Source organism: Aulostomus chinensis, chromosome 18 (genome assembly GCF_037954235.1).
Source record: "Aulostomus chinensis isolate RoL2024-O1b breed Wild chromosome 18, RoL_Achi_v1.0, whole genome shotgun sequence".
NCBI lineage: Eukaryota > Metazoa > Chordata > Actinopteri > Syngnathiformes > Aulostomidae > Aulostomus > Aulostomus chinensis.
Window position 1 is genome coordinate 19,465,001 of NC_141337.1, and position 27,500 is coordinate 19,492,500.

Sequence of the window (27,500 nt, forward strand, 5' to 3'; positions counted from 1 at the left end):
AGACCCCGTGCTCCAGCCGGGGCTCCACTCACAACCTTCTTGCTCGGGGCCACAGTGAGGACCACTGCTCCACCGGGTCGCCCCACATGACTAAATATAATGCAAAATCACATCATCAAAGGAAGGGAGCAAGTGGCCTGATGAACAGACCCCCTGACCTGTTTACTACCCGTAGTACCTTCACATACCTACAGGAGAGCGAGAGATGAGGTACGCTAGAAACTAGGGGTGCAGCAAAACAGTCAACTCACAAAACAATACAAAATACGAAACAGGGCTCACGGTACAAAATTCTCACAATATGAAAAAAAAAGATGAAAGAAAACTAAAAATCAGAAATGCAAAAATCAAATATTCTTTATTTTCTTCCTTAATATGCACACATACAAGTTAAGCTGCGTCAGTACAAAATAAAATGCTCTTTCTATTTGCTACTTGTCTGACCTCATCTTCTTTCATTTAGAAACAATTGTTTCACTTCTTCTTCCTCTCTAGCTTTGCCACAGATGTCTTCCTCTTCTTCTTCTTGCAATATGCGTATACAGTAGGTGAGGGGTCAAAATTCATCAGTGCGGTGGTGCGCGGCTCCGCTTCACATTGGGTTTTTTTTCAATGGATTTTTATTTTGTGCATCTTTGAATTTTATTTCATTTTTCATTTGCGAAATTTCGTGATGTGAAATTCCGTAACACCCCTAGTAGAAACACCATTGTGTATGCACACACACACACACACACACACACACACACACACACACACACACACACACACACACACACACACACAGACTGTGTGAAGACTAATCTGTGATCAAGCTGAAGAGAACAAATTTGTCTTTTAACTTCACTCAGTAACAACTGAGCAGCTGCTACTACTGACGGCAGCAGCAACACTGGCTACTCTTACATGGATGCTAATATTCTGGTATTAATTATTCTGATGAACATCACAGTAGTTTCACAGTTGAAGAAAACATTGTGTGATTTTAGGCATGTTTACAACTTTATCAAATTATGATGCACCACCTGAGTTTTCGTTGACAGAAGTGCAACATATAAAGTCAGTATGATTACTAGCTTCCCCATCAGATCTGTGTCATTTTACAAAGACAGTGATGCAAGACAATATTCCCTCTGGAAAAGTTTCTGTAAGAGGGTAAAGGTTTGCTCGACTCTTATTCTACTGCTGTATATAATCCACCAAACGGCTACTCAAGCAGGCTCAATGAAGAGCTGATGACCTGCACTGTATTTAAGTTCCTTCAGTTGACGTGAAGATGATGACTGCTGCCTTTAAGGACCTGATACTAGCAATGCCTCATACATGCTGTACACTCAGGGCCACTCTGCTAGCTAAACACCATTTCAGCATTAGTGTAGTTTACTGGTAGGTCAAAGAAATGCAGCAGCTCAAGCTGAACATAAAGTGTAACAAAGTAAACTACTTCAAATGGTCTGAGGGACATTTCCAACAGATAACTCAACAGGTTAATAACAATGGGGATGAACAGTGTTGACCCTCAAGAGTGAAAAGACTGAAGAACTGACAGATGATCATGTATGAAGTCCAGTATCATCATGAGCACCTGCAGGACACTTCCTCTGACATCTGAGGAGGAAGGAACCACAAACACAGACTGTGGCCAAACTGCCATTGCTTACACTTAGCTGGTCTGGCCAATAACATAAGCAACAATTTGCATTGATCATCCCCAATATATTAATTAATTAAACACAAAAACACACAATTATGTCACTTCCACACCTCAGGGTACATGGACTTGCTGCACAGGGGAAACTTGCAACAAGTAACTATTTTAAATTTGGTCCAGTTTTCTCTGTAAAGTGCAACACACATTACAGCCAAACATCTCATGGTCAGAATAGACACCAGGAGTCCAGAGTCTCAAAGGTTCAAACCACAGATACACATTTCAGTCTCTGCGTCATATCTCTATGTTAGATGCATTATTAACTTGCTCACCATCACTTCAAAAACACAATTAATCACCAGAAAAACCCTTGTTGTCAAAGAAAACTGTCCAACTGCAACATATAATTTATTCCTCTTTCTATTCCAATTTTTATTATATTTACAGCGCCAGAATGGACCACACCAGGTCCCCTTTCAGGTGACTCCTGCTTTGGACCAGACCAGAGCTGGAAAGGGCTTTCACACCAGCTGAAACATACTGGGCAACCTGAGGATAAGCACCTGGGCTCCACTGAAGTGGACCGTAGAGCTCAGGTAGGGAGGAAAGGGTAGTCTACTAGCATTGTTCCCTCCCTGGCTGACAAAAAGCCAATCATATCCCTTCATACTGCAGCCAACCAGACAGTTACTGAACAGCTAACTTGTTAGACACGATACAACACAGAGAGAGTTTGAGGGTGAGTTCAGCTCACCTGACTGAACTCTTTTCCTTGCTGTTACTTTGAAATTTGACTGATTAAAAACCTTGCTTCCCTCAATCTTCATTGTAAAGGAAATAGAAAAAAGATGCATCGTAACTGACATTAAAGGCTTTATCATGATAAATGCTGGTTAGTCTACCAGTTAAAAGAAATTAAATTTCTGAACAACTTTCAGGATCAGTTTGATTCGTTTCTAGAAAACAGCAGAGCAGCCCCCAGCCCTTCACCCCCATTCTGACCGCCAAAGTGGACCAGTCCTGTCAGCTTTCATTGTTAGCCAAGAACACTGTGCACACCCCATTGATATCCATGGGGTATGAAAGGCACAAAAAGAAAATTCCTACCTCCACAAAACCCTCGTTTGTGACCCCAGGGTTGGCAGTTAAGAGCCGCCTGAAGGTCCAGCCTGGAGGAACTCACTTTGGGTTCTAAATCTTTTCTCTAAAAGTTTGTCCACAGCAACTGTGATGGTGCTGCACTCTGTTTCTGCTTCTCCCTGATGTCAGGACTAGAGTGCAGAGGGAGAGGCTGCCAAACACAGAGAGGGAGGGGGTGTCAGTGGCTAAAAGCAGCACCAGGATCCATTGACATGCAAATGGACCCAAGAAGCTTCCACTAATCCCTGAGAGGAGGACAACACTTCCCTCCTCCTCCTCCAACCCCCTCTCCTCCGTCACAATCATTTATCCTGCAATAGTTGACCTGTCCATGGACTGAGCTGCTGCACCACACGAGGATCCTGTGCACACCTGGTATCAGGATCCTACCAGAGCGAGATCCAGTGATCAATGTTAACACCAGCAGTGCAAAGGGTCATCTGTGTCCTGAATGTGTCCTGTTCTGCAGGTTGTCGGACCACTTTCTTACAAATGACTCTTTATATTAAGGTTGTGGCCTTGTGCTGATATCTGTTCAGCTCCCTGTTGGTGGCAGGCAAGAAGGCCATCACCAAAAAATGTCTCTCGCTGGAGAGCCCAACTATGAACACATGGATGGACATTACGGACATTGATAAGATGGAGAGAGACAGCCTGTGTAAACTACAAAATGGATTCCTTAGTGTCAGGTTGGAAAAAAATAGATTAATCATGTAACACTGCACAAACCAGGCTTTGATTTTGCAGACTTGTCTAAGTGTATATCTAGACATATAGGCATAAAAACCAACATCAAAACAATCTCTACATGATGATGTTCATGTTGTGTTTTTTTTCCTTTTGTTCTTTTCTGTTAAAAGCTCATCAAATGAATCAACTAATTTAACCACTGGCATCAATATTAATGACGATAATAGGAAATAACACTAATATTCACACATTGCCATTAGTCTCTAAATTAATCGTGTGTGTTTCGAATGGAGCATGAAACCAGTCAGTGTCACAGAGGCGCGCCTACTGCTGCTTAGTTGTAAAATTGATGAATATATTTTTAAGATTTGCTGGCTAAATGACCAGCAATATTTAATGTGGATTTGTAAAATGAAAATTGTACAACCCTTGTACACAATCTCCCAAAAATGAATCAATGTAAGAAAAATACCAACACAAAAGACAATACATAAATAAGCTGGAAAGTGCCCAACATGCCAACCCCATCCACATCAACTACAACCTGTTTCTCTGCCTCTGTAGCAGATAGAACCATGAAGTAAAACCAACGCACACCAATTCTGTCTCAGATTTAAGTCAACAGCGATGATTCTCTAGCTAATTACATATGTTCACTATTGTGATGTTGGCATGTTTTAGGTGTGAAGACATTTTAGTGTTGCGTGTTATGATACTTTCCCAACGTGCACACATGTGTACATGCAAGTTTTCCATCCATCCATCCATCCATTTTCTATACTGTGTTTCTGTTAAGGGTTGGGGGGGTGAGGCCTATCCCAGCTGACATTAGGCAAGAGGCGGGGTTCACCCTGGATGGATCACCAGTCTGTCACAGCGCCATCAGGAACAATTAGGGGTTCAGTATCTTGCTCAAGGACACTTGGACATGGTCACTGGGGGAAGTGGGGATCGAACCAGCGACCCTTTGGTTGCTAGACGGCCACTCTACCCCTGAGCCATGCTGCCCCATCGTGCAAGTTTTCAGATGCTACTTGAACCTGCTTGATTCCTGTACAGAGGAGACCAGGAGCTGCCTTCCATTTTTTTCTCTAGTGTTTCTCTCTCAACATCGTGAACAAGAAGTGATCAGCAGTTCAAACAGCAGCAGAGTGGAGCATCTGGTGCTTGTGTGCAATCTTTGGTGGCTGTAGTACCAGCAGCACCGAGGACAACCCTAACCCTAACCACAGTCTGTTTATCACAAAGCACCTGAACCATGTTAGAACCGCTGCTGGAACTCAGACGACTGAGTTTGTGTCTGAGATGATTCAAGGTCGTTGAAGTTACCACTGAAGACGACAAGCTGTCTCTCCTCTGTGTATGTTGCTGATTGTGGAGCTCTGCGCACTCATCATGTGTGTTTCTGAGATTGAAGACTATCTCAAATTACCATGTTCACCAACAATTTTGTTCCTGTCAATGTACTGTCAGAGCTGAGCTGATAAAGTGCCCTGGAGGGTCACGTGACCCAGGACTGAACGCTGATTAAAGCTGCTCCTACTGTGGAAAACATCTGGCTGTTAATGGTATTTTGGCCAGTGACAGGGCCTAACAGAGTGAGTGTGTTTGTGTGTGTGTGTGTGTGTTGGTGCAGTGTACCAACTGAAAACTCCTTTAAAAGACAGAAAAATTACTGCCCTGGAGACTCTGGACCTGTTTCTTGTCATCGGATGGCTCAAACACTAGGCACTGCCTCAAGCTAGGAATCCACATACATTTGGTGGACTACAAGTCCTTGGCCTTGACTGTGAGTGGACCAATGCAGCTGACAACTTAAATCATATAATCATCCTGATTTCATTGACCAACATTGCTTTCAGAGGATAGCAAAACTTTTGATCATTGTTTGATTGTAAATCATTTTTAGGGCAGAATTTCCTAAAATTGTCTACAAGACAATTAGCTTTCAATGTGAGGATTTTAAGTTTTTTGAGACTTTGAAGACAGTACGGTAAATTGAATGTTTGAGTCACTGATGTTTCCGATGTGAACAAAACAGACAATCGTTCAAGAAAATAATGTAAAAGTAAAAAAAAAAACAGAGAAAATGTATTTTAGCTTTAAAAAGTGGTGACAAACTCCTGCTCATTCAATACATCAGATTGGAAAACGATGACAAATCAACAGCTGAACAATATTTGTCAAAATGTTTTATCTTTACCAATAAAATCAGAAAAATACAGAATATTATGATCCTTATATTCCTTCAACATACTCACAGCTGAGCAGCATGTTCAGATGGGAAGTGCCGACCCACTAATACTTGAATACCCACACCGCTGACAGAGGAACAAGCAGAGTGAGAAGCAACTCTCACGTCGTTAAAGGGAGAGTAAAGAGGCTGAAAACAGGAAGCTTCTCTTTACCTGCTGGAGACGAGGCAGTGACACACAACTGAACAGGATGTCATATCACTGACTGTGTGTGTGTGTGTGTGTGTGTGTGTGTGTGTGTGTGTGTGTGTGTGTGTGTGTGTGTGTGTGTGATGCATTTCCTGAGTCAGGGGAAGCTGTTTCCTGGTTAGATCTTCAGCTGGCTGTACAATGCTACAAATGCGTTGTTTGGTCATGAGAATTTTATCTAATATTTTTTGATCCAATTACAAATTTGTCCCAAATGATGGGCAGTGGTAGAATTTAAACTGGATATAAACAGAACAGCATGAATATTGACCCCTGTCTTTTCTTTTTCCTTGGAGCTTCAGTTGGGTGGTAACTCATTCCTGAATATTGAAGGGCTTCAGTGTGTACACCAGCAGATGCAACTGCATGTTGCAGTTTATTCAGTAAGGGTCTGAACCAGATCTGATGACATCCTGATCAGACCTGGTGTTATGGTCTTCATCAAATGTATCTCCTTGGACCCCATGTGATCACATCCCACTTCCCAGCTCAGTTTGCCAATAACCAATTATTACTGTTCACCTGGTTCAGTGTAATCAGTGAACCTTTGTATTTACTACACCAGCAAGAAACATTCATTCATGTCTATTTGATGGAGAGAGAGGTCAGCTGATGGGCAAGCGACGCTGACAGCTAACAGGAGAGGGCGCTCTTGTTAATCCGTCACAAACTAAAAGCAGAAGAAAGAGAAATCCCACCACGCTGCCTCTCTCAGTGTCCCCTCGCTCTTTGTGTCTTCATCACTGCAGGTGACACATTAACATTACTCACATCAGCAGGTTAAAGTTATAATCCTCAAGAACTGGATCCTGGTTGGTGACATCTGTGGTTGTAAGTGGTGTCAACTGAGCTTTCATATTTCTGGTGCCAGAATTCTTATCAGCTGATCTTTCTCACTCTTAGTCTCTCTCCACCTGAACAAATAAAAAATGGAGAGAAAGATGATAATTACTCTAATATTTAAAATGCCAAAGAAAGACAGGGACAGGTTTCAGTTAGCACTCCTCTCATCCCAGGGAAGACCAAATGGAAGAATAATTAGAAGCCACTTGTCATGAATGTCTTAGTTTGTGGGGCTTCGATGTCATACTGGCACTATGAAAATGCCAGGCAGCGGCTTCAAGCCCCCACATGCTAGCAGCACAACAGAGTAAATATCAATAGATGTAAACACTTTAAAACCATCACTGCAGGATGTAGATATAAATGTGTGCCAGAGTTAATATGATTAGGAATGTTCCCACCATCGGTGTGAATGAAGTTAGGGAGGAGCTCTGCAGCAGAATGAAGGCCAGAGAGACTGATTCCTCCACCTAGAAACATACTCAGCTGTGGTTGGTGGACAGCATGCTGCTTGCAAGGGATTGGCTGATGCCAGCTAACTAATGTTATGCCTCATGTGTTGGTCGACACAATCAACAACACAAAAATAAATTATTACATTATTATGATATTAAAGCCTGAGCATATATCGGTCAATATCAGCCAATCACAGGCCAGTTTTTTGTTTTTTAGATATGTGGCGATATAAAAAAAATTTACAGCAGATAATAGGCAGGAAAAGTGTTGCTGGCGCAATGTACACAAAAGCATTGCTTTGTAAAAAATATTTTCCCACGAGGGAGTGAGGTTGTGGGCAGCTCAGTGGATCAGTGGTCCTCACTGTGGCCCCCCAGCAAGAAGGTTGAGGGTGGAGCCCTGGCTGCAGCACGGGGTCTTTCTAGGTGAGTCTCCATGTTCTCCCTGTTCCTGCTGGGTTCTCTCTGGTACTCCAGCTTCCTCCACAGTCCAAAGACATCAAGAGGGACCAGGTTAATCCAGACTCTAAATTGACCGTAGGCGTGGCTGGGAGAGCCAATGGTTGTCTGTCTCTATGTGTTGGTCCTGCCATGGACTGGTGACCTGTCCAGGGGGAAGGCTGCTGGGATAGGCTCCACCCCCACCACCCTGAACAGGAGAAGAGGTGGAACATGGAGGGATGGATGGATGGATGGATGATGGAGGGATGGATGGATAGATGGGTGATGCTGCAACTATGGTGTAACTAGTGACCAGCAGAGGGCGCTCCAGCACCTCCGCCCTGTCACTGTACTGTTCTGCTTTGGTCTTTATTCACACGGTCATGTATGACAATGTTCTTACTAGGAAATGAGAACCAGCCTTCTGGGTACCTTACACAGTCCCATCAGTACTGCAGTGGACACAGGGCTCTGCAGTCAAGGACTCTTCCAGTCCTGCACTAAAATTCTCTGGGTCAGCTGCACAGATCAGGAATCAGGGATTTTTTTCAGTATCGATGTCAGGCTCCAAATAAAATATGATAAGACTCTACATGATATGGACTTATTTTCATCTCTGTCTGATATATACAGCTGTTGCTTGTTCCTACTGCCATGGGTAAATATGCCACTTTAAAATTTTATAAATTTATGTGTGTGTTTATGTGTACATAGAGCACAGAAGTGAGATCTGAACACAAGTGATTAAAGCCAAAGGGGGACACACTTAATCACAGCTGACCAGTGATCAGATCACCAAGGACTGATCTCAACATTGGGTCTCCAGAAAAAAAACAGAGTCAGTGCCTGGCGCCACATCCTTCACACAGCCAGCCACTGGAGGCATGTTGTCATGCTGCATCTACTACTAGATGGCTACTGCCTGTAGATTTGTTCTTAAATAATTACAGGCAAGCTCTCACACACACGTACACGTGCATGCATGCAGACACATGAGTGCCAACATATAAACACGAAAATGTGTTGTGTGATAAAGGACTGCAGACAGATTGAGTTTCTAAATCTGGTGCTCACATCATTTTATTCCCTTTGAACAACATAATTTCTGAGTTTGTGGTTTGGGTTTGAGGGAGGGTGTGAATGGAGGTTAGGTTCAGGATCTGGATCAGGGTTAGAGTTATTCTGGGTTGGGATAAGGGTTAGTCTGTCCACATGTGTAGAAGTCAATGGAATATCATAATAAGGACAGCCATACAAACATTTGTGTGTGCCTGTGTGTGCAAACTCACTCCCAGAATAAGCCAACTGTATGAATCAATCAAAATTGGAACTTTAGTCAACTCTTGTTTTGTCTGAGGTGTACCAAGGGAAAAGAAACTGGAGTTTATGCATATAAATGTTCCCTGGGAGACAGAGAACATAAGCCTCCCACTGCAGCAAGTGATGCAGTTGAGATAGAGGAGAGCCCCCAAGGGAGGGCCAGGCTTCCTTCAACTCCTGACAGGCATTCAGCTGGGTCTCATTCGGTGTACTGGTATGTTGTACCTTGTTTCCCTCCCTTAGGGAATATTGTTTCCATGCATAACCACCAGATTTCAGTTAACGCTGAATTGTGTCCTGTCTGCGTGAATGGGGATGAGGTTTGTTACTGAGGCTGGGGGAGACTTAGTGATCCATGATGAAGCAGAGATGCTATATTGGACCAGGAACATCAGAAACCAACATATTCCAAAGATCAGCTATCACAATGATGGTGGAGATCTACATATCAATCCAAATTCTACTCCATGGCAGGCACTGGACTGTGACACCATAGTAACACTGTTAAGAAGAAACACAGTGCCAACAAAAAAAATATTATGTTTATGCAGAAGAAAAAAACTCTGGTATGGTTTCTGCAGACGTGCATAAGAATTGGATTGGAAATGAAAACATGTCACTTAATCTGTCTGGAGTGTGGATTGGTGCATCTCCACAGGGCTTCAGTGCTGCCCCCAAGTGGTGATAGAGTACAGCTGCACAATCTGGCACATCTGTAATCACATTCCCTCCAGACCTGAATTTGGAAACATGGCTTACAGATTTCATAAAGGGACATGTGACATAATTTATTAGAGTACTGTATCTTCTGTGAGAGTAGACACACGGTGATGCTGATGCACTGACTACCACCGGTGTCATATTTCCCTCAAAGGGGTAATTTGAAGCTTTACAAAAAGCTATTATGGGGCTGTGTTGGAAAGTCATTGATGTCAACAGGAGGCTGGTCAGGTCTGGCCTGCGATCAGTATAGGGTTCCTTCTTTCTGGAACAAACTCCCAGAAAATTTCAAATCTGCGAAAACTCCAATCCCTTTAAATCAAGAATGAAGACTTTAATGTTTGCTACTGCTTTTTTTTAAAATGAATTTATTATTTCTTCACTGCACTGTCACATTATTGAGCTATTTTACATCTATTCTGTTTTTGCTCGTCTTTAGCTGTTACCTCACTTTTTGTTGCATTTCCTATTCCCATATTTTAGCTGTTTCATTACCTTCCCTTGTTTTTAATATTGTTTTTTTAAATAATATTTTATTATGTTCTTTTTTGTACTTAATGTAAAGCACCTTGAGTTGCCTTGTTGCTGAAATGTACTATGTGGATAAATTTGCCTTACTGCAACATATCCCTGCAGGGTCTCGGTGAGTAGAAGGCAAACATTCAAGGGTCAACACAGTACTGTGATAGAGATCAAATATAGACAAGTGCACCTGTGTTTTACCTGACTCACCAACTGCATGGACCTCAGCTCTCACAACCAAGATACAACATGTCAACTCATCCATATAATTGGGCAGCTGCATTATTACTGCTACACTCTTCATCCATGTGTTCAGAGTCCCTCAAGTGGAACCACAGGCAGATCTGTCCATACAGTACACTGGGTGTTAATTTAAAATAAAATAGTTATGGTTATTTGACACAAAAGTTATTATTTGACATGTACAGCTGCAATCAAACACCTATTGAGCCTTCGATAATTATCAACCACAACAACATCCACACAAGAAGTTTCATGCTAAAGCATTTAGTCGGCGAACATTCCCATGTCCCTGCATATCATCCATAAACCAGATTCTTCCTTTTGTTTTGGAAAAAAGATGTTGAGGTAAATTGTTCCAGTTCACAGCTACATTGAACTTCAAAGAAGACATTCTTATGTTGGATTTGAACCTAGACTAGCATAGTTGCTCTAGTGTGGTATGCGTACACCCTTCTACTCCTGATGAAACACCACCTCCACCAGCCCACACTCCATCAGTTACAAGGTGTCACCATATGATGGTGTTTCCATTGACAAAAACCCAGGTCTTTACGATTGTCATCATCCCACTTAGGTTTCACCATTCCAGTCATTCCAACTGCAGCTCTATTTCAGATGACGTTGCTGCAGCTATGTTAGATGGGAGTACTGTAACGATATTTCAATGATGTTACTGCAAAAATGTGATGCAACTTCAGCCATATTTTAGCTAAAGTTATAGCAAATATGTATACTAACTGCAGCCTTATGTCAGATGAGGGTACTGTAAATATATTATGTTACAGCAGCTATATTTCAGGTGATGCTACTGCAACTTCACGATGCAACTGCAGTGATGTTATATTCACTATGGATAACTGGAAAACCTTTTGGTCTGATTCCTAGAAATATGGCCTAGTTCAATAAAAAACCAGAACCCTGGCAACCCAGAGTTGAGACTTGGAGGCAGAGCTGACGTCTTACATGCTTCTCGTGGTACAGTTCTGAAACCCAACAGCTGAAGCAAACAGCTCAGTACCTGTCAAGTCAAACTAACTAATAAAAACTAAATAGAACTGCAAAAAAACTAAACAGAACTTCAAGCAATTTACACCTTTTTTGCCAGATGGGTTAGGTGGAAAACCTTTCAATCAAAGAAAAACAAACAGAAAAAAACATTTTAAGGTCTGTACACAGTGAAAATGCTTGTGCAAATATCTAACAGAAAATGAATATTCAAAATACCAGAAAATACACACTTACAAAATTGTGAAACCTGACCATATTTACCATTTTTTCTTCCACTTATTCCTGTTAAGGATCGTGGGGGGGAGGGGGGCTGGAGCCTATCCCAGCATCTATGGGCGAGAGGCGGGGTTCACCCTGAACAGGTCACCAGTCCATCGCAGGGCCAACATACAGAGACGAACAACCATTCACACTCACATTCATACCTACAGTCAATTTAGAGTCTGGATTAACCTCGTGATTTAAATATAAGTATATTGCACATAGATGTGTGTTGTCCACGAGTGGTTGGAATATTGCACACATGGTTAGAATATAGCATATGGTTCGAATTTTGAACAAAGGGAAAATCAGTGCATGTTACAGTTCAGGGTGATTATAGCTTTTGGAAAAAGCTCTTCTTGAGTCTGCATGTTTTAGTCTTTATGCACCTGTAGCGCCTCCCTGAAGGCAACAGGTCAAATAGGGCAGAGCCTGGGTGGGAGCTGTCTTTGGTAATTGCTTTGGCTCTGCTATGGCAGTGGGTAGTGTAAATGTCCATCAGGGAGGGGAGAGGGCAGCCGATGATCTTCTATGTTGCCCTTACAACCCTCTGCAGCCTCTCTCTGTCTGCAGTGGTGGAGCTGTCATACCATACTTTGATGCAGTATGTCAGCAGGCTCTCGATGGATGAGCGGTAGAAGGTCAGCAGCAGGTCGGAGTTGAGGTTGTGCTTCCTGAAGACTCTCAGGAAGTGTAGCCGCTGCTGAGCCTTCTTGATGATTGAAGTGGTGTTTTCTGACCAGGAGATGTTGTTGGAGATGAGGATGCCGAGAAACCTGATGGAGTGGACCCTTCCTACACACTTGCCGTTGATGTGGAGAGGGGCTGGTCCGGTGCTGTGCTTCCTGAAGTTGATGATGGTCTCTCTGGTCTTCTTGGCATTTAGAGCAAGGTTGTTCTCTGAGCCCCAGAATGCCAGCCTCAGGACCTCCTTTCTGTAAGCAGCCTCATCACCCCTGGAGATAAGTCTGACCACTGTAGTGTCATCAGCAAACTTGACAATGAAGTTGTCATTACGGGCTGTCTGTAGTTGTGGGTTTAGAGGCAGTAGAGGAGGGTGCTCAGCACACCGCCCTGTGGGGAGCCAATGCTCAGCGTGAGCGTGGAGGAGAGGTGGTAGCCAAGTCTCACAGTCTGGGGTCGGTTGGAAAGAAAGTCCTTAATCCAGGCACATGTGAGAGGGGGAGGCCGAGATTGACCAATTTTGTGGTGAGTCTGTCCAGGATTATTGTGTTGAAGGCGGAACTGTAATCCATGGAGAGCATCCGGACGTAGCTGTGCTGCTGCTCCAGGTGGTTCAGTGTAGAGTGGAGAGCTACGGCGATGGCGTCCTCTGTGGCTCTGTTCGCACCATATGCAAACTGGTGGGGGTCAAAGTCTGGGGGATATAGAAGAACTAGTCTCTCAAAACACTTCATGATTACGGGAGTGTGGGCCAGGCAGGTGATAGGAGACTTCTTTGGCACAGGGATTAGATATAGAGGATTTCGGGCAGGGTGGGATGATTGCCTGGGCCAGGGAGTGGTTGAAGACCCTGGTGAAGGTGGGGGCAAGCTGGTTGACAATTGTTGGCACACGCTCTGAGCACCTTGCCAGGTACCCCGTCTGGGCTGACAGCCTTCTTGGGGTTCACTGCCAGGAGCACCAGTCTGACATTGTGCTCCTGCACAGTGATTGGAGTGGTGTAGGAGCCAGGTGGGGGTAGGGGCAGGCCTGGAGCAGATGAGTGCTGCTGAGATGATCCAAACTGAGCAAAGAAGCTGTTAAGCTCCTCTGCCAGTGTCACACTCAGATTTGCTGTAGACACATCACTGCCTCTGAAGTTAGTGATGTCTTGTATTCCCTGCCACACCTCCCGTGCATTGTTGCTGGACAGGTGAAACTCTATATGCATCCTGTGGTTCACCTTGCCTCTATTTACTCCTCTTTTCATGTCAGCCTGAGCAGCTCTGTACAGAGCTCTGTCCCCTGAACTGAAGGCAGCGTCACGGGCCCTGAGGAGTGTGCAGACCTGGCTGGTCATCCAGCATTTCTTGTTAAGGGAGAGCCTGGATGGTTTTGTCCACAGTCACATTCCTGATGCAGAACTGAATATAGTCCAGTACCTTTACTGTGTGTGTCTCCAGCTCTTGATGATTGAATAAGTCCCAGTTTGTCTGTTGGAACCAGTCTTAAAGTTTGGAGAGTGCATCGTCAGGCCAGGATGTAACAGTCCTTATAGTGGGCCCGACCTTGCGTCTGAGGGGTTGTAGGCTGGGGAAAGCAGGAGGGAAAGATGGTCTGACTGTCCGAGGTGAGGGAGGGGTATAGTACTGTATGCATGCTTGATGTTGGTGTAGACATGATCCAGAGTGTTCTCCCCTCTTGTAGCACATTTCACATGCTGGAAGAACTTCAGTGGTACAGTCTTTAAGTTGGCCTTATTAACGTCCCCTGCAATAATGTGAACACCGTTTGGGTGGGCCCCTGCTGTTCCTTTATGGTGTTCAACAGGAGAGAGCTCTGTGTTCACACTGGCGTCGGGTGGAATATACACAGCCGTGATGATCACAACAGTTAGCTCTCTCGGCAGAAAAAAAAGCCGGCATCTGACAGACATGTACTCGACGTCTGGGGAACAGTGTGTGTCTATGATTGTCCATTTGTTACACCAGTTGTCCTATACATAAATAAAGAGTCCCCCTCCTCTGCTCTTACCGGAGTCCTCAGTCCTGTCCCAGTGGAGCAGAGTGCAGCCTGCTAGCTGCACACTAGCATCGGGTATGTCCGGGTGAAGCCAGGTTTCAGTAATAATCAGCACACAGCAGTCATGAACACAGCAGTTTCCAGTGAGTTGTAAATCCAGGTCATCCATTTTATGCACCAGGGATCTGGCATTGAGAGATACAGGCTCAGAAGAGGTGGCTTGTGTGGTTGTTAACCTAGCTTTAGCATAACGCCGGACATGTGGCCCTGTTCCTGCTTCCTCTCCCTCCTCTGTCTGCGCCACCTCCAAGACGCAACAACAATCCATGGAGAGCCCGGTGGTCTCGTTATGTCGTCTGGAATGTTGTGCGTGTAGTGAAAGTCACTCAAAACAGACATCTGGTGTTGGTTCCTAATATCCAAAAGCGACTGGCGGGTGTACTGTATGTTCACAGTACAGATAGTCCCAATAGCAGTACAGATACTCCTGATAGTGCACAAAGTAGGAAAACCAGCAGAAAAAGAAAGAGAAAAAGCACTGAAATGGAGAGAAGTAAGCTGCTGCAACCATGCACAACCACCATCTTGTCATGAAAGCCCATGACTATAGGTGAGGGTTGGAACGTAGATTGACCAAAGAATCGAGAGGTTTTCTCTTTTTGCTAAACTCCCTCTTTACCACAATGGACTGGTTAAGCACTCATGTCAGCAAAGACAGCCCCACAACATCCAGAGCCTTGAGATATCCAGGGCGGGTCTCATCCAACCCCGGATCCCTGCCACTGCGGAGTTGCTTAACTGCCTCGGCAACTTCTGCCCCGGGGATTGGACAACCCCCCCAGTACTCCCCAAACTCTGTTTCCTCCATGGAAGTCGTGTTGATGGGATTTAGCAGTTCCTCAGACAGACGTAAGTTGCTGCAACCATGCACAACCACCATCTTGTCATGAAAGCCCATGACTATAGGTGAGGGTTGGAACGTAGCTTGACCAAAGAATCGAGAGCCTTTCTCTTTTTGCTAAACTCCCTCTTTACCACAATGGACTGGTTAAGCACTCATGTCAGCAAAGACAGCCCCACAACATCCAGAGCCTTAAGATATCCAGGGCGGGTCTCATCCAACCTCGGATCTCTGCCACTGCGGAGTTGCTTAACTGCCTCGGCAACTTCTGCCCCGGGGATTGGACAACCCCCCCAGTACTCCCCAAACTCTGTTTCCTCCATGGAAGTCGTGTTGATGGGATTTAGCAGTTCCTCAAAGTATTCCTTCCACCACCCTATTATCTCCCCAGTTGACGTCAGCAGTTGCCACCTTCCCCCCTCAAGGAGGAGATAAACAGCTTCACAGAACCTTTTTGCGGTGGACCAAAAGTCTTCTCCATGGCCTCACCGAACTCCCCCCACGCTAGAGTTTTTACCATGGGGATCGCCATGGTTGCACACCTCTTGGCCTGCCGGTACCAGTCGGCTGCCTCTGGAGACCCACTGGTCTACGATGCCCTGTAGGCCTCCTTCTTCAGCCTGACAGCTCCCCTCACCTCTGGTGTCCAAGAGCAGGTTTGAGGATTACCGCTGCGATCCTGTCCCAGGAGCCTTACAGCCACAGCTCACAACAGCCACCTCGACAATGGCAGAGCGGAACACGGTCCATTCGGACTCAATGCCCACCAGTGCCCCCAGGATGCGGTCAAAGCTGTGCCGGAGGTGGGAGTTGAACATCATCCTGACAGGATCTTCTGCTAGGCATTCCTGGCAAACCCTTTGGGCCTTCCAGGTCTGCACCGTGTCTTCCCCTGCCACCTGATCCAACTCACCACCAGATGGTGATCAGTTGACAGCTCAGCTCCTCTCTTCACCTGAGTGTCCAGAACATGTGGTCGCAGGTCAGATGATACAACTATAAAATCAATCATAGACCTACCACTTAGGATGTCCTGGTGCCACGTGCAACAAAGGACATCCTTATGTTCAAACATGGTGTTAGTTATGGACGAACTTCGACTTGCATAGACATCCAATTACTGCACACCACTCAAGTTCAGGTAGGGCCTGCCGCTCCGCCCAGTCACGCCCCTCCAGGTCACGCTGTCATTGCCCACGTGAGCACTGAAGTCCCCCAGTAGGACAATGGAGTCCCCAGTCATGGTGCCATCCAGCACCCTTCCCAGGGACTCCAAAAAGGGTGGGTACTCTCAACTGCTGTTCAGCGCATAAGCGCAGACAACAGTCAGGTAAAGAAATATGTCAGAAAAATAACACAGAGTAAAACTGGATGGGTCCCCAGTCTGTCGCAGGGCCAACAGGACCATTTAGGGGGTCAGCATCTTGCTCAAGGATACTTGGATATGGTCACCGGAAGAAGTGAGGATCGAACCAGCGACCCTTCGGTTGCTCGACGGCCACGTGACCTCTGAGCCATGCTGCCTCAAACGGTTAATCATTCGCTTTAAAACTGAACCAGAACCATTCGACTGGAGGCACAAGAAGGAAAAACTTTGCCCTGTTGTCACCTGTTTTGATGCCGACAGCTGATCTGATGGCTGGACCCTGATGGCGGATCTTGTGTGTTTCTCTAGCTCCCAGTTCTCGTTGTGACCCCACAGCTGCTGCATGTAATACCACCATGACTTAACAGTTATTTGATTAGTGTAACATTGTGTGAGTTGCTCAGATGGTCATCAGTGATAATCAGGCTCTAGGTTTTATCCCAGTGAGAACTGTAGAGCTCCTGTTGACAAGCACTGTGTTATCATCCTTCTATTTAGCCACCAAACACATTTGTAGAAAACTGATCTACAGTTCTCCTTTATGCCACATGAGGGAGCCTGTTGGACCCTTGCCAAACTAAAACCAGCTGAAGACAAAAGTTTCACCAACAAAGTATTTAACGTGTCCAGACTCTTAGCTCCACCTATGACTTACAGTATATAGAAACTGTCAATAGCGTCCTGCTGCTTTCATAGTGGCATTAGTATTGCATACCTTTTCACATTCACCTGTGAGGCAGGAACCCCTAGGCACCCTGGATTCAAATCTACTTGAATTCATCCATCAAGGCACAGACCACATGGCAATTTATAGGAGCAAATGTCTACACACAACTCCAGAGAACTCTTACAAGAGGAGAATATCTTGACTTTCACCCACTGTATGTGTGTATGTTCGAGCTCCAAAAACGCTCAGGCCTGCACTTCCTACAATGCAACTCAGCCGAGCCCACTGATTAGACCTTTCCTGTCTGATAAATGACATCAAGGATGCCACACTGGCTAGTAAATGAGCTAAAGAACTGTGCTGTCGAGCCTGTTAATGTCTATGTAGTTTTACTGGAAGAGAACAATTATGTACTGTTTTATTGTTTACATTTGTGCACAGTTCTCCCATTATGGCATTTCTTATGTGTGTTCGAAATAAGTGACTGTGTATTTTTTTGCACTATGCTGTACACAAACACAGAGCACACACTGAATACTGTCAGGCAGATAATTTATTAAGGATAACTCACTTTGCTCACAGTAGGACTTCACAAGTTTTATAGTTGCCAGTTGATGTGATGTTAAGTACAGTCCTGAAAACCCAAAACCTGACAAGAATGAGAATCTCACACAGCATCCATGGTAGATACTGATTCCTAAATTAGGGATGAAACAATGATATGTCATCTGCTGCGTTAATGGAACATTATTCAATTAAATGTGAAATATGTGCGTTAGAGTATTGTTCTATTGGTTTTCTGTTTTGTCATGTTGTTCAGTGAATGGTGGACCCTGTGATTGAGACATCTGCCCCCATACTACTGCTGAGCTAAATAATGTTGTATTGGAAAGAAACAATATGACATAATACCACATATTTTGTCTACCACAGTCTCTAATGTTGGCTGTCAGTTTATATTTGACTCAACAGCAGCAGCTTCTGGCTGCTCTGTACATGAAACAGACTGAAGCAATAACTTATGGACTTGTGAAAGCAATTATTGCGGAAAGGTTGATGTTCCCTGCAGCCATTAGCTGAGTGTCCTGTCACTCTGGAGATGATTATAAATCATCAGGTTTTCCACTTCATGTTGAATCATACACACTACAGCTGAAAGGTGAAAATGTACTCTTGCCAAGGGATCATGACAGACCATTACTGGCCTCATGGCACAAGAGAAAGGAATTTAAGAACTTTTTTCCCCCTCATTTCATTCTTCCACGAGTGTTCCCTTCAGTCTGTCCTCCACCTTCCTCTTCATCTGTTCAGGTGTATGCTGGCCCCTGGGGCCAGAGACCACATATCAGAGGCCTATTGGTGCGCATCATGGGAATGCCCTCGAGTGAGTCACAACGCACAAGAGATAATTGAAAGGAATAATGCCAGCTATGTAGGTTAAGGTGGGGTGGGCATGAAAAAGGTCAAACAGGGGATGAAGAGTAGAACTGTCAGTGATTTGGAGCATGATGCACATCCATGACCGCGGTAAGAGAGAAGCAGCGCTGCATGTCATTTCCAAGTTGGCCAGTGGGGGGCCACAGGTCAGCTCCCAGCAGCTTCGCGGCAGGAAAGGAGTCTGTTGCTTTGTCTGGGTAGGTAAAGCACTATGTCAGTTGTTTCCAAGATCAAATAGTCTTTTTCCTGTCCAAGGTTCTGGAGAAAGCAGCTGCTAAACAGCTCTGTGACTTCTCCATAGCAACAGCTGATTGGAGGATTCAGTCAGGTTACAGGTTCATCCTCGCACAGAAACAGAACTAGTCAAAGGTACCACTGACCTCCTACTGGTACCAGATGAGGGACTGGTCTCTGTGCTGGTCTGATTAGATCTCAGTGCAGCTTTGATACCATTGACCACCATATCCTTCTACAGAGACTGGAACCTGTCACTGGTATTAAAGGAACCACACTAAACTGGTTCAGGTCATATTTACTAGGTCATCTCAGTTGGTACCAGTTAATGATGGTTCCTCTGAGACACTACAGTCAGTTCTGGTGTTCCACAAGGGTCTGTGCTTGGACCAGTCCTCTTCACCCTGTACCTGCTTCCTCTAGGTCACATGATCAGGAAACACTCCATTAATGTTCACTGCTATGCAGACGACACACAGCTGAACTCATCAATGATCCACATGGAACAAACCAGCGGACTAAACTGGAGGCCTGTTCACACTGGATGGGTCCCCAGTCTGTCGCAGGGCCAACAGGACCATTTAGGGGGTCAGCATCTTGCTCAAGGATACTTGGATATGGTCACCGGAAGAAGTGAGGATCGAACCAGCGACCCTTCGGTTGCTATATGGCCACATGACCTCTGAGCCATGCTGCCTCAAACGGTTAATTATATGCTTTAAAACTGAACCAGAACCATTCGACTGGAGGCACAAGAAGGAAAAACTTTGCCCTGTTGTCACCTGTTTTGATGCCGACAGCTGATCTGATGGCTGGACCCTGATGGCGGATCTTGTGTGTTTCTCTGGCTCCCAGTTCTCGTTGTGACCCCACAGCTGCTGCATGTAATACCACCATGACTTAACAGTTATTTGATTATGAGTGTAACATTGTGTGAGTTGCTCAGATGGTCATCAGTGACAATCAGGCTCTAGGTTGCATCCCAGTGAGAACTGTAGAGCTCCTGTTGACAAGCACTGTGTTATCATCCTTCTATTTAGCCACCAAACACATTCGTAGAAAACTGATCTACAGTTCTCCTTTATGCCACATGAGGGAGCCTGTTGGACCCTTGCCAAACTAAAACCAGCCAAAGACAAAAGTTTCACCAACAAAGTATTTAACGTGTCCAGACTCTTAGCTCCACCTATGACTTACAGTATATAGAAACTGTCAATAGCGTCCTGCTGCTTTCATAGTGGCATTAGTATTGCATACCTTTTCACATTCACCTGTGAGGCAGGAACCCCTAGGCACCCTGGATTCAAATCTACTTGAATTCATCCATCAAGGCACAGACCACATGGCAATTTATAGGAGCAAATGTCTACACACAACTCCAGAGAACTCTTACAAGAGGAGAATATCTTGACTTTCACCCACTGTATGTGTGTATGTTCGAGCTCCAAAAACGCTCAGGCCTGCACTTCCTACAATGCAACTCAGCCGAGCCCACTGATTAGACCTTTCCTGTCTGATAAATGACATCACGGATGCCACACTGGCTAGTAAATGAGCTAAAGAACTGTGCTGTCGAGCCTGTTAATGTCGATGTAGTTTTACTAGAAGAGAAATATTATCAAAAAAAAGTACTCTCACACACATACACGTACACACATATACACAAACACAGAGTACACACTGAACCAGTGTGTGACCAGATCTCTCCTGGACTGGCTTCTCTGCATGGCTCCCTGTCAAATTCAGAACAGAATTTAAAATTATTCTTCTACCATCAAAGTCCTCAATAATCCGGCTCCTTCATCCCTGACAGAGCTCCTAGTCCCCTATTATCCAGCTAGAACCCTTCACTCCCAGGATGCAGGGTTCCTGCTGGTTCCTAGAGTTCTAACAGTAGAACGGAGCCAGAGCCTTCAGCTATCAGGCTCCCCTCCTGTGGAACCATCTCCTAGTTTCAGTCCAGGACCCAGACCCCCTCTCTAGGTTTAAGAGCAGACTTAAGACCTCCTTGTTGATCAGGCTTATAGTCAGGACTGCTTAGGCTGGCCCTTAGATCTGCTGCTCAGACTGCAGGGATCTCCCATGATGCACTGGGCTTCTCTCTCCTCCTCCTGTTCTCATACGTGTTACTAACTCCTCTTCTTCTCCCCTCATCCCAGATCCGGGTGCTACTGGAGGAGGCTCCAGACCTGAAGAGGCTCGAGCTGCCACCCGTAGCTCCACCTGCTCACGTCCCCATCTGTCCATCAGTCTCTCCTCCTTTCTCTCTCTCTTTATCTCTGTCCCTTTCTTTCCTTCTGTCTCTCTGTCTTCCTCCATTCTCTGTCTTTGTCTCTGTCCATCAGTCTCTCCTCCTTTCTCTCTCTCTTTATCTCTGTCCCTCTCTTTCCTTCTGTCTCTCTGTCTTCCTCCATTCTCTGTCTTTGTCTCTGTCCATCAGTCTCTCCTCCTTTCTCTCTCTCTTTATCTCTGTCCCTCTCTTTCCTTCTGTCTCTCTGTCTTCCTCCATTCTCTGTCTTTGTCTCTGTCCTGCTCTCCTGCACTCTCTCCGTCCCCACTGATCCTGGATCTGCTCCACCTTCCTGCTGGTAAAGGAAGGTTCTGGTGGCTGCTGTTGCAGGATGTGCTTGCTGATGGAGAATTGTTGGGTGGAGGTTCATTGAAGGAGGGTGGTGCTGGACCTGCTCTACTTGGAAAGAGTCAGGACAGAACTTTGGTTGGGATTTGGTGCCGTACAAAGAAAATTAACATGACTTGAAATGGGCAGAGAAACCCTGTGACATCACACCCTATGAACAACGTCCATCACAACATACATTTAAAATGATTACAGTAAATTATCATAGGGAGGGTTTGGTGACTTTGTCTCATCAAATTGCACATTATTATTTCTATTTAACTGTTCAGGTCTTTAAGGAGAGTCTGGAAGGCTGGAAGTGCAGTTGAGAGCCCGGTTGAAGGTTGGCTCTTCATTAGGGCTTGGTTGTGAATAAGAGTCATAGCCCAGTTTACATCCCACATGCAAGAGAGTGTCAGTTGAGAGGAATGGTGGAGAAATGGGAGCAGAGATTAGAGCAAGAGATATGAAAGATGATGATTAGGGTGAGGAGAACAAAGGATGATTCTGATCAGGAAACACTCCATTAATGTTCACTGCTACACAGACAACACAACGCTGTACTCATCAATGACCCACATGGAACAAACCAGCTGACTAAACTGGAGGCCTGTCTGAAGGACAGGAAAACAGGGAGGACCCATCATTTCCTTTACTGAACTAAACTGAAGTTCTTGTGCTGGGCCCAAACACCTGAGGAACACACAATCTAATGAGACAGGTACCCTGGATGGCATTACATAAATAAAAACTCCTTGTTTAGCTGTTTTCAATCCTGTTATTCTGTTGTTCTATTTACAGCAAAGGCCCTGTCTTTTCTTTTCCAATAAACACAAGTGTTAGATGCCTAAAGGTGGGGATCATTCATTTTTATTGATATGAATATCTATATCGGGACCAATCTGGACACTTCTCCATAGTGGAAAGTTATAACTGATGTGTTCTTATTGTTGAGGCATAACTATGAGAGACAGTGAAATAATACACTTTGGACAGGATTTGGCTAATCTTAGGGGTATGGCACTTCTGACCCTGGGAGATAAAAATCACTAGAATAAACACTTTTGTACATCCTGCAGACTATTTGGCACTTACCTGCTGGGTTTGGTAATATTGTTAAACACGTAGCAGACAGATTTCTCTGGACATTGGTGGAGCGCAGGACCTCTGGGCCAAAGGAAGGAAGGCCCCATTCCATTTTAGAACAAATCAAGGAAGTGTTCCCCATTCTTTTACGTTCCAGTTTCATTCATTTATTTTTGTTGTTGCACATTTCATCATGAACAACATGCAATACATGTACTATAGATACTCTATATGATAAATACCATAGCTGTCATCAAGGCACAAGGACTGTATAAATGGACATAGCATTGTGACTTGAGGCCACACCTTCCTCATTTTGTGATCACAGGTTTATCAATTAAAAGCACTGTTCCACTTCTGAGGATGTACATTCAGCTTTGTTAGTTGCACATGTTGTTGATTGTCCTCCGATCTGACAGTAGCTCCCCACATGTCTTGAATGTGTGGCTGAACAAAATCTTTTTTATGAAGCATTATTTCTGTCAGCGTGATGCACTTGAGACAGAGAAGTTGACAGTTAAGAGGAAGGAGGAAGCAGCAGACAATAGCCAGCTGTGAGGATATGGACTAAAATAACTTTGAAGTGATGTCAAAAAAGCCACAGAGTGGAAATATGTTGACATGGATAAAAGTGTGTTCTGGGTGATGAGCACAAAGAAAGGCAGCAAAAATAAGAATTTTTCAAAATGTAATACCTCTTTTGGTTTGTATGTATGAAGAACACAATTCAACAGGAAACTATTACAATGGGTGTGACTACACAGCTCATCTGCTAACCTTGACTTGTCTTCCTACACTGGCATGAAAATAGGGGGAAGTTCACACACACACACACACACACACACACACACAAATGCTAGAATAGTAGTTTTTCATGATATGTTTTGTTTGATATTTTGCAGTCACTGTACACAAAGGCATGATTGTGTGTTTCTGAAGTTCTACCCTGCATTTTAACAAAGAACACAATGTTATGCTTCTGCCCCGGAGATTGGACGACCCCCCCCCCCCGCAACCACTCCCCAGACTCTGTCTCCTCCATGGAGTACGTGTTGGTGGGATTGAGGAGTTATCATTCATTTATCAATAGATTTACAAAGGCTGTATGTCATTGTCACTTTTTTTCAAAATACTTAATTTTCATTGACTCACAAGTGCAGTGAATCAGTGAAATGTCATGAATGCAGTGACTAGCATGGCTTGTGTTATGGCTAATTTTGTGGCATTTTAGGGATGAATACATAACCATAACAGACAAACATTTAACATTCCATCCTACCTTGTTGATTCTTCACTCCCTGTATCCATGGGGCACTGATCTCTACAGGGTGGTCCAGGTCGGATGAGGCTCCAGTGTTTCGGGCTGTAGGGGACTGGATCACAGGTGGTGGAGTGGTATCAGGGATGAGAGGCCGGGAAAAGGAGGCGATCCGCTGTAAGATGGAGCCAACACTATCTCTGACATCCCAGGGGCCATTCTCCAAGGAACTGATGGCCCTGAGGTTTGAGGGGCTGGAAGAACCTGAATGGAAGGGAACCACATGAAGAACCTGAGGCCCAGAGGGGATCTCCAGTTGAGGGGTTTGTACTGGAGACAGGGGCAGGGGTGAGAAGCTGACCTCTGGCACATGAATAGAGCCTTGACAAAGATGTGCAGACTGTGGGGGAAATAAGGGAGGGTGGAGTGAGAGTGGGGGGGTGTCATTGGAACTGTCTAGGCTGCTGAGAGAGGCTGAAGGGCTTGCTGAGGTGGATGGTGAAATGCTATTTTGGGGCCGAGGGCGGCCTGTGCTCCTTGGTGGAGGAATGGGGGCATTGGGGCTCATGGATCCTCCAAATGCCTTTGAAGGGGAAGTTGTTGAAATGGTGCTCACCAAGCTGTCCAGGTCCAAGGGAAACTTGTTGAGACGTGGACTCTCCTTGACCTCGATCTGGTAAGCTGGGCTTTTAGATTCACAGTAACCTTCTTCCTCAGGGGAACCAGCATTTTGTAGATGACAATTGAAGTCAGCATTAGCGTTGGCATACCTCAAACCTGGAGAGACCCTGCCTCCACTTCTTTGTAGACTCATTATTCCACCCCCTCCATCTTGAATTTGCAGATCTAGGCTGGGCATGGAGCCATGATTAACCCCAGCAGGCTCTGGTGCTCCCAGCAGCACCTCAGGCCCCTGGTCTAAGTCAGTGTGGAAAACACTGCCATGGGACGAGAACTTCTTTAGGTTGTGATTGCTTCCTAATTTGGTACTTCCATGTATGTGCTGTGGGAGCTGGGACTGGGATTGGTGGTACTCCCCCTTTAGTGGAGGGCTGGGATATGATGCCATCTTGTTAAAATGAAGGGAACCCCCACCCCCTCCAGAATACTCAAGGCTGGATGTGGAGCTGTGAAGGCTGTCATTGTCACTGCTTGGTCCAGAAAGGATGGAGAAACCATTGGGGTTGAACCTACTCTGAAAGGATGCGGCTCTGGTGACCGAGGAGCTATTATTGTGGATGGTGGGCTTATTCATGGTTCCTTGATGATTGAAAGACAGGCTGCTGATCACCGTGCGGGGCTTCAGCACTGGGCTGGGATTAGAACTTCGGCTGATGTGGGACTGGAACATTGCAGAGCCCAGGCTGCAGGTGCTGTTGTTGTTGAAGGCTAATGAAGAAGACTGGCCACCCCTTCCCGGACCCTCACTGGGTTTGCTGTGATTGAGGTAGAAATGGGAGGAAGGTGGGGGGGCTTGGGTTGAGACACGTGAAGCTGAGGGGAAGGATGGTAGGTCTTCTACATCTTCAATGTCGAAGGATCTCTTCAGTGCTAAAGAAGGTGAGAAAGAATGTTCATTATTCATAAACTGCACACATGTAAAAACTGAGCCTAGAGATTCTTCTGCACATGCCTGCTATGTCAGAGTCATCAGAGTAAAGATGTGTTCACACCAAACACGATGCAAATTTTTGCCTTGTTTTACTCGCTCAAATTTGACTGCTAGAGCATTTCTTTTTATTTGTGTCATTTGCGTGAAGTTTTTCCCCCACTAGGAGAATTCATTTCCACCATTTCTTTCCATGATTAACCATGGCTTATGTTACAACCATTGCTGGCTTGTACCTGTTATGGAAGTCCCAGATACAGCGGAAAACCAAATGCCGCCATGTCTGGATCCATGACACAATCTGAAGGCGCACACAGCTGGGTGAATTTCACCGGCTTTTACCAGGAACTGTGCCGGTCTCTGTATTTAGGTGACGTAGTGTAGTAAAGCTCCGGTTGAACACAAACTGCGACGGCTTGTTTCTGTCCATTTTCCAGCTAAACAGTACACCAGGACCATTGACGTCACTGACCGTACCTTTACTTTACTCTTTGTACCTTACCTTTTACTAATGTAACAAACAGGGACCTACAGGGGATTGGCTCACCAGCATGCCACTTTTTCTACTCTTATGAGTTTGTGCGTCTGTGTTTAGTAACCAGAAACTCCAATAAGAGAGCCATTAAAGTACAACAAAAGCAATAAAAATTATGACTTTCAAAAGGAAAAAGGGAACAATTACATGCAAGATTTTTAATACTTATGAGGTATTTTAACATAGTGGTATTCATGGTTTTACTTCAGTAAAGGATCTGAGTGCTTTTTCCATCCCAACAGGTCTGGGATCAGCGCTCCAGTGACCATGTGGCTCAGTAAATCGTGTTTTATTATGGCGGCCTGCCTAATTGAGACACTGGCACCATGACGTGATCTTCCATTTCTGGAGATGCGCTCCTTTCTCGTTCATCTAGAAGGAAACTCTCTATTTGCACAACTCGCACAAGATTTCTACTAAAATAATCAAACAGGATCTTTGGCGGGTCTCAGGTTCCCCTCTGGACACGACGCTCTCTGTCTCAGTCAAACTAACGACAGCAGGCTGTGGACAGCCGGATGTGAGAATGCAGGGTTTCACACACAGACTGAGTTTGTGCTGACACTCAGGCAGAGTTTGTGACCAATTTTGGCATTTTTATGTTTTTAATCAGTCCGACAGGACAGACTCTCCTGTGTAATGTAATAATGCCTTCTTATAAATCTTTTAAGCTTATAAGCACACCTGGTTGGTGTCGATGTCATTATCCATGACATTAGTTTTGACTGTTTTAATAAACTGTCATTGACAGTAAGTCTTCTCCGCATGCAGCTCTCTACTGGGAAAACTGAATGGAGGGTGAATTCATACATGGAAATAAAAATAAAGGCAAGTTGCGTTTTGAGGTGACTCTCTCAAACCTCCTGCTGAAGGAGGAAGTCCCCAGCTCAGACACAGACAGGTGGGAGGAGCGCGCTGACCTCCTCTGTGTGTGGAGGAACTGCTCTGACGCAGGGAGGAGAGACGCTGCTGCCGTGGGATCAAGAATGAGATCAAAACTTGAACTAAAGGTCATCAGTGCTCTGGTCTTGAATAATTCAGCTGTTTGAAACCGCATTTCAGTGCCCACCCGATGTGCAAAACAAAGTACAGTTCAGATTTAGACGAGGCTTTTGCCTGGAGTAGTTTTAGTAATCAGATTACTGCAGTTTCAGCCCTAATAACATCCAACTACTGATTACTGCGGGGCAGAACTTAACAGTACAGAAATAGCTGTCATGCATACAGAGAGTTACAGCACCCAAAATTGAACCATCCAAGGTAATTAAAGACACTAACAGCTTCTCAGGCAGTCCACATTTACATGTCTCCTGATGGACTGGACTCACCAGTACACCAGGAACCTACTCAAAGATTCTGGGCAACTT

At 45.0% G+C, this 27,500-nt stretch overlaps 1 protein-coding gene across 5 annotated transcripts in view; it reads right to left on the reverse strand.

Annotated features, from left to right (window-relative positions):
* Window positions 1-27,500, reverse strand: part of septin12 (septin 12) — an 80,125-nt gene that overhangs the window by 41,946 nt on the left and 10,679 nt on the right. Inside the window, exons 1-2 of one of the 5 annotated variants that reach the window (XM_086183921.1) lie at window positions 24,606-24,729; window positions 24,011-24,253 (exon numbers count right to left, since the gene is read on the reverse strand). Coding sequence is in view for 1 of the 5 variants with exons in the window: in XM_086183918.1 (XP_086040044.1) it covers window positions 24,011-25,540 (1,530 nt within the window). In the remaining 4 variants the exon portion in view is untranslated. Of the gene's footprint in view, window positions 1-2,758; window positions 2,961-5,742; window positions 5,845-5,889; window positions 5,990-24,010; window positions 25,541-27,500 lie in introns of those variants that run through there. The other 4 variants (XM_086183918.1, XM_086183923.1, XM_086183922.1 and 1 more) reach the window with 4 other exon arrangements.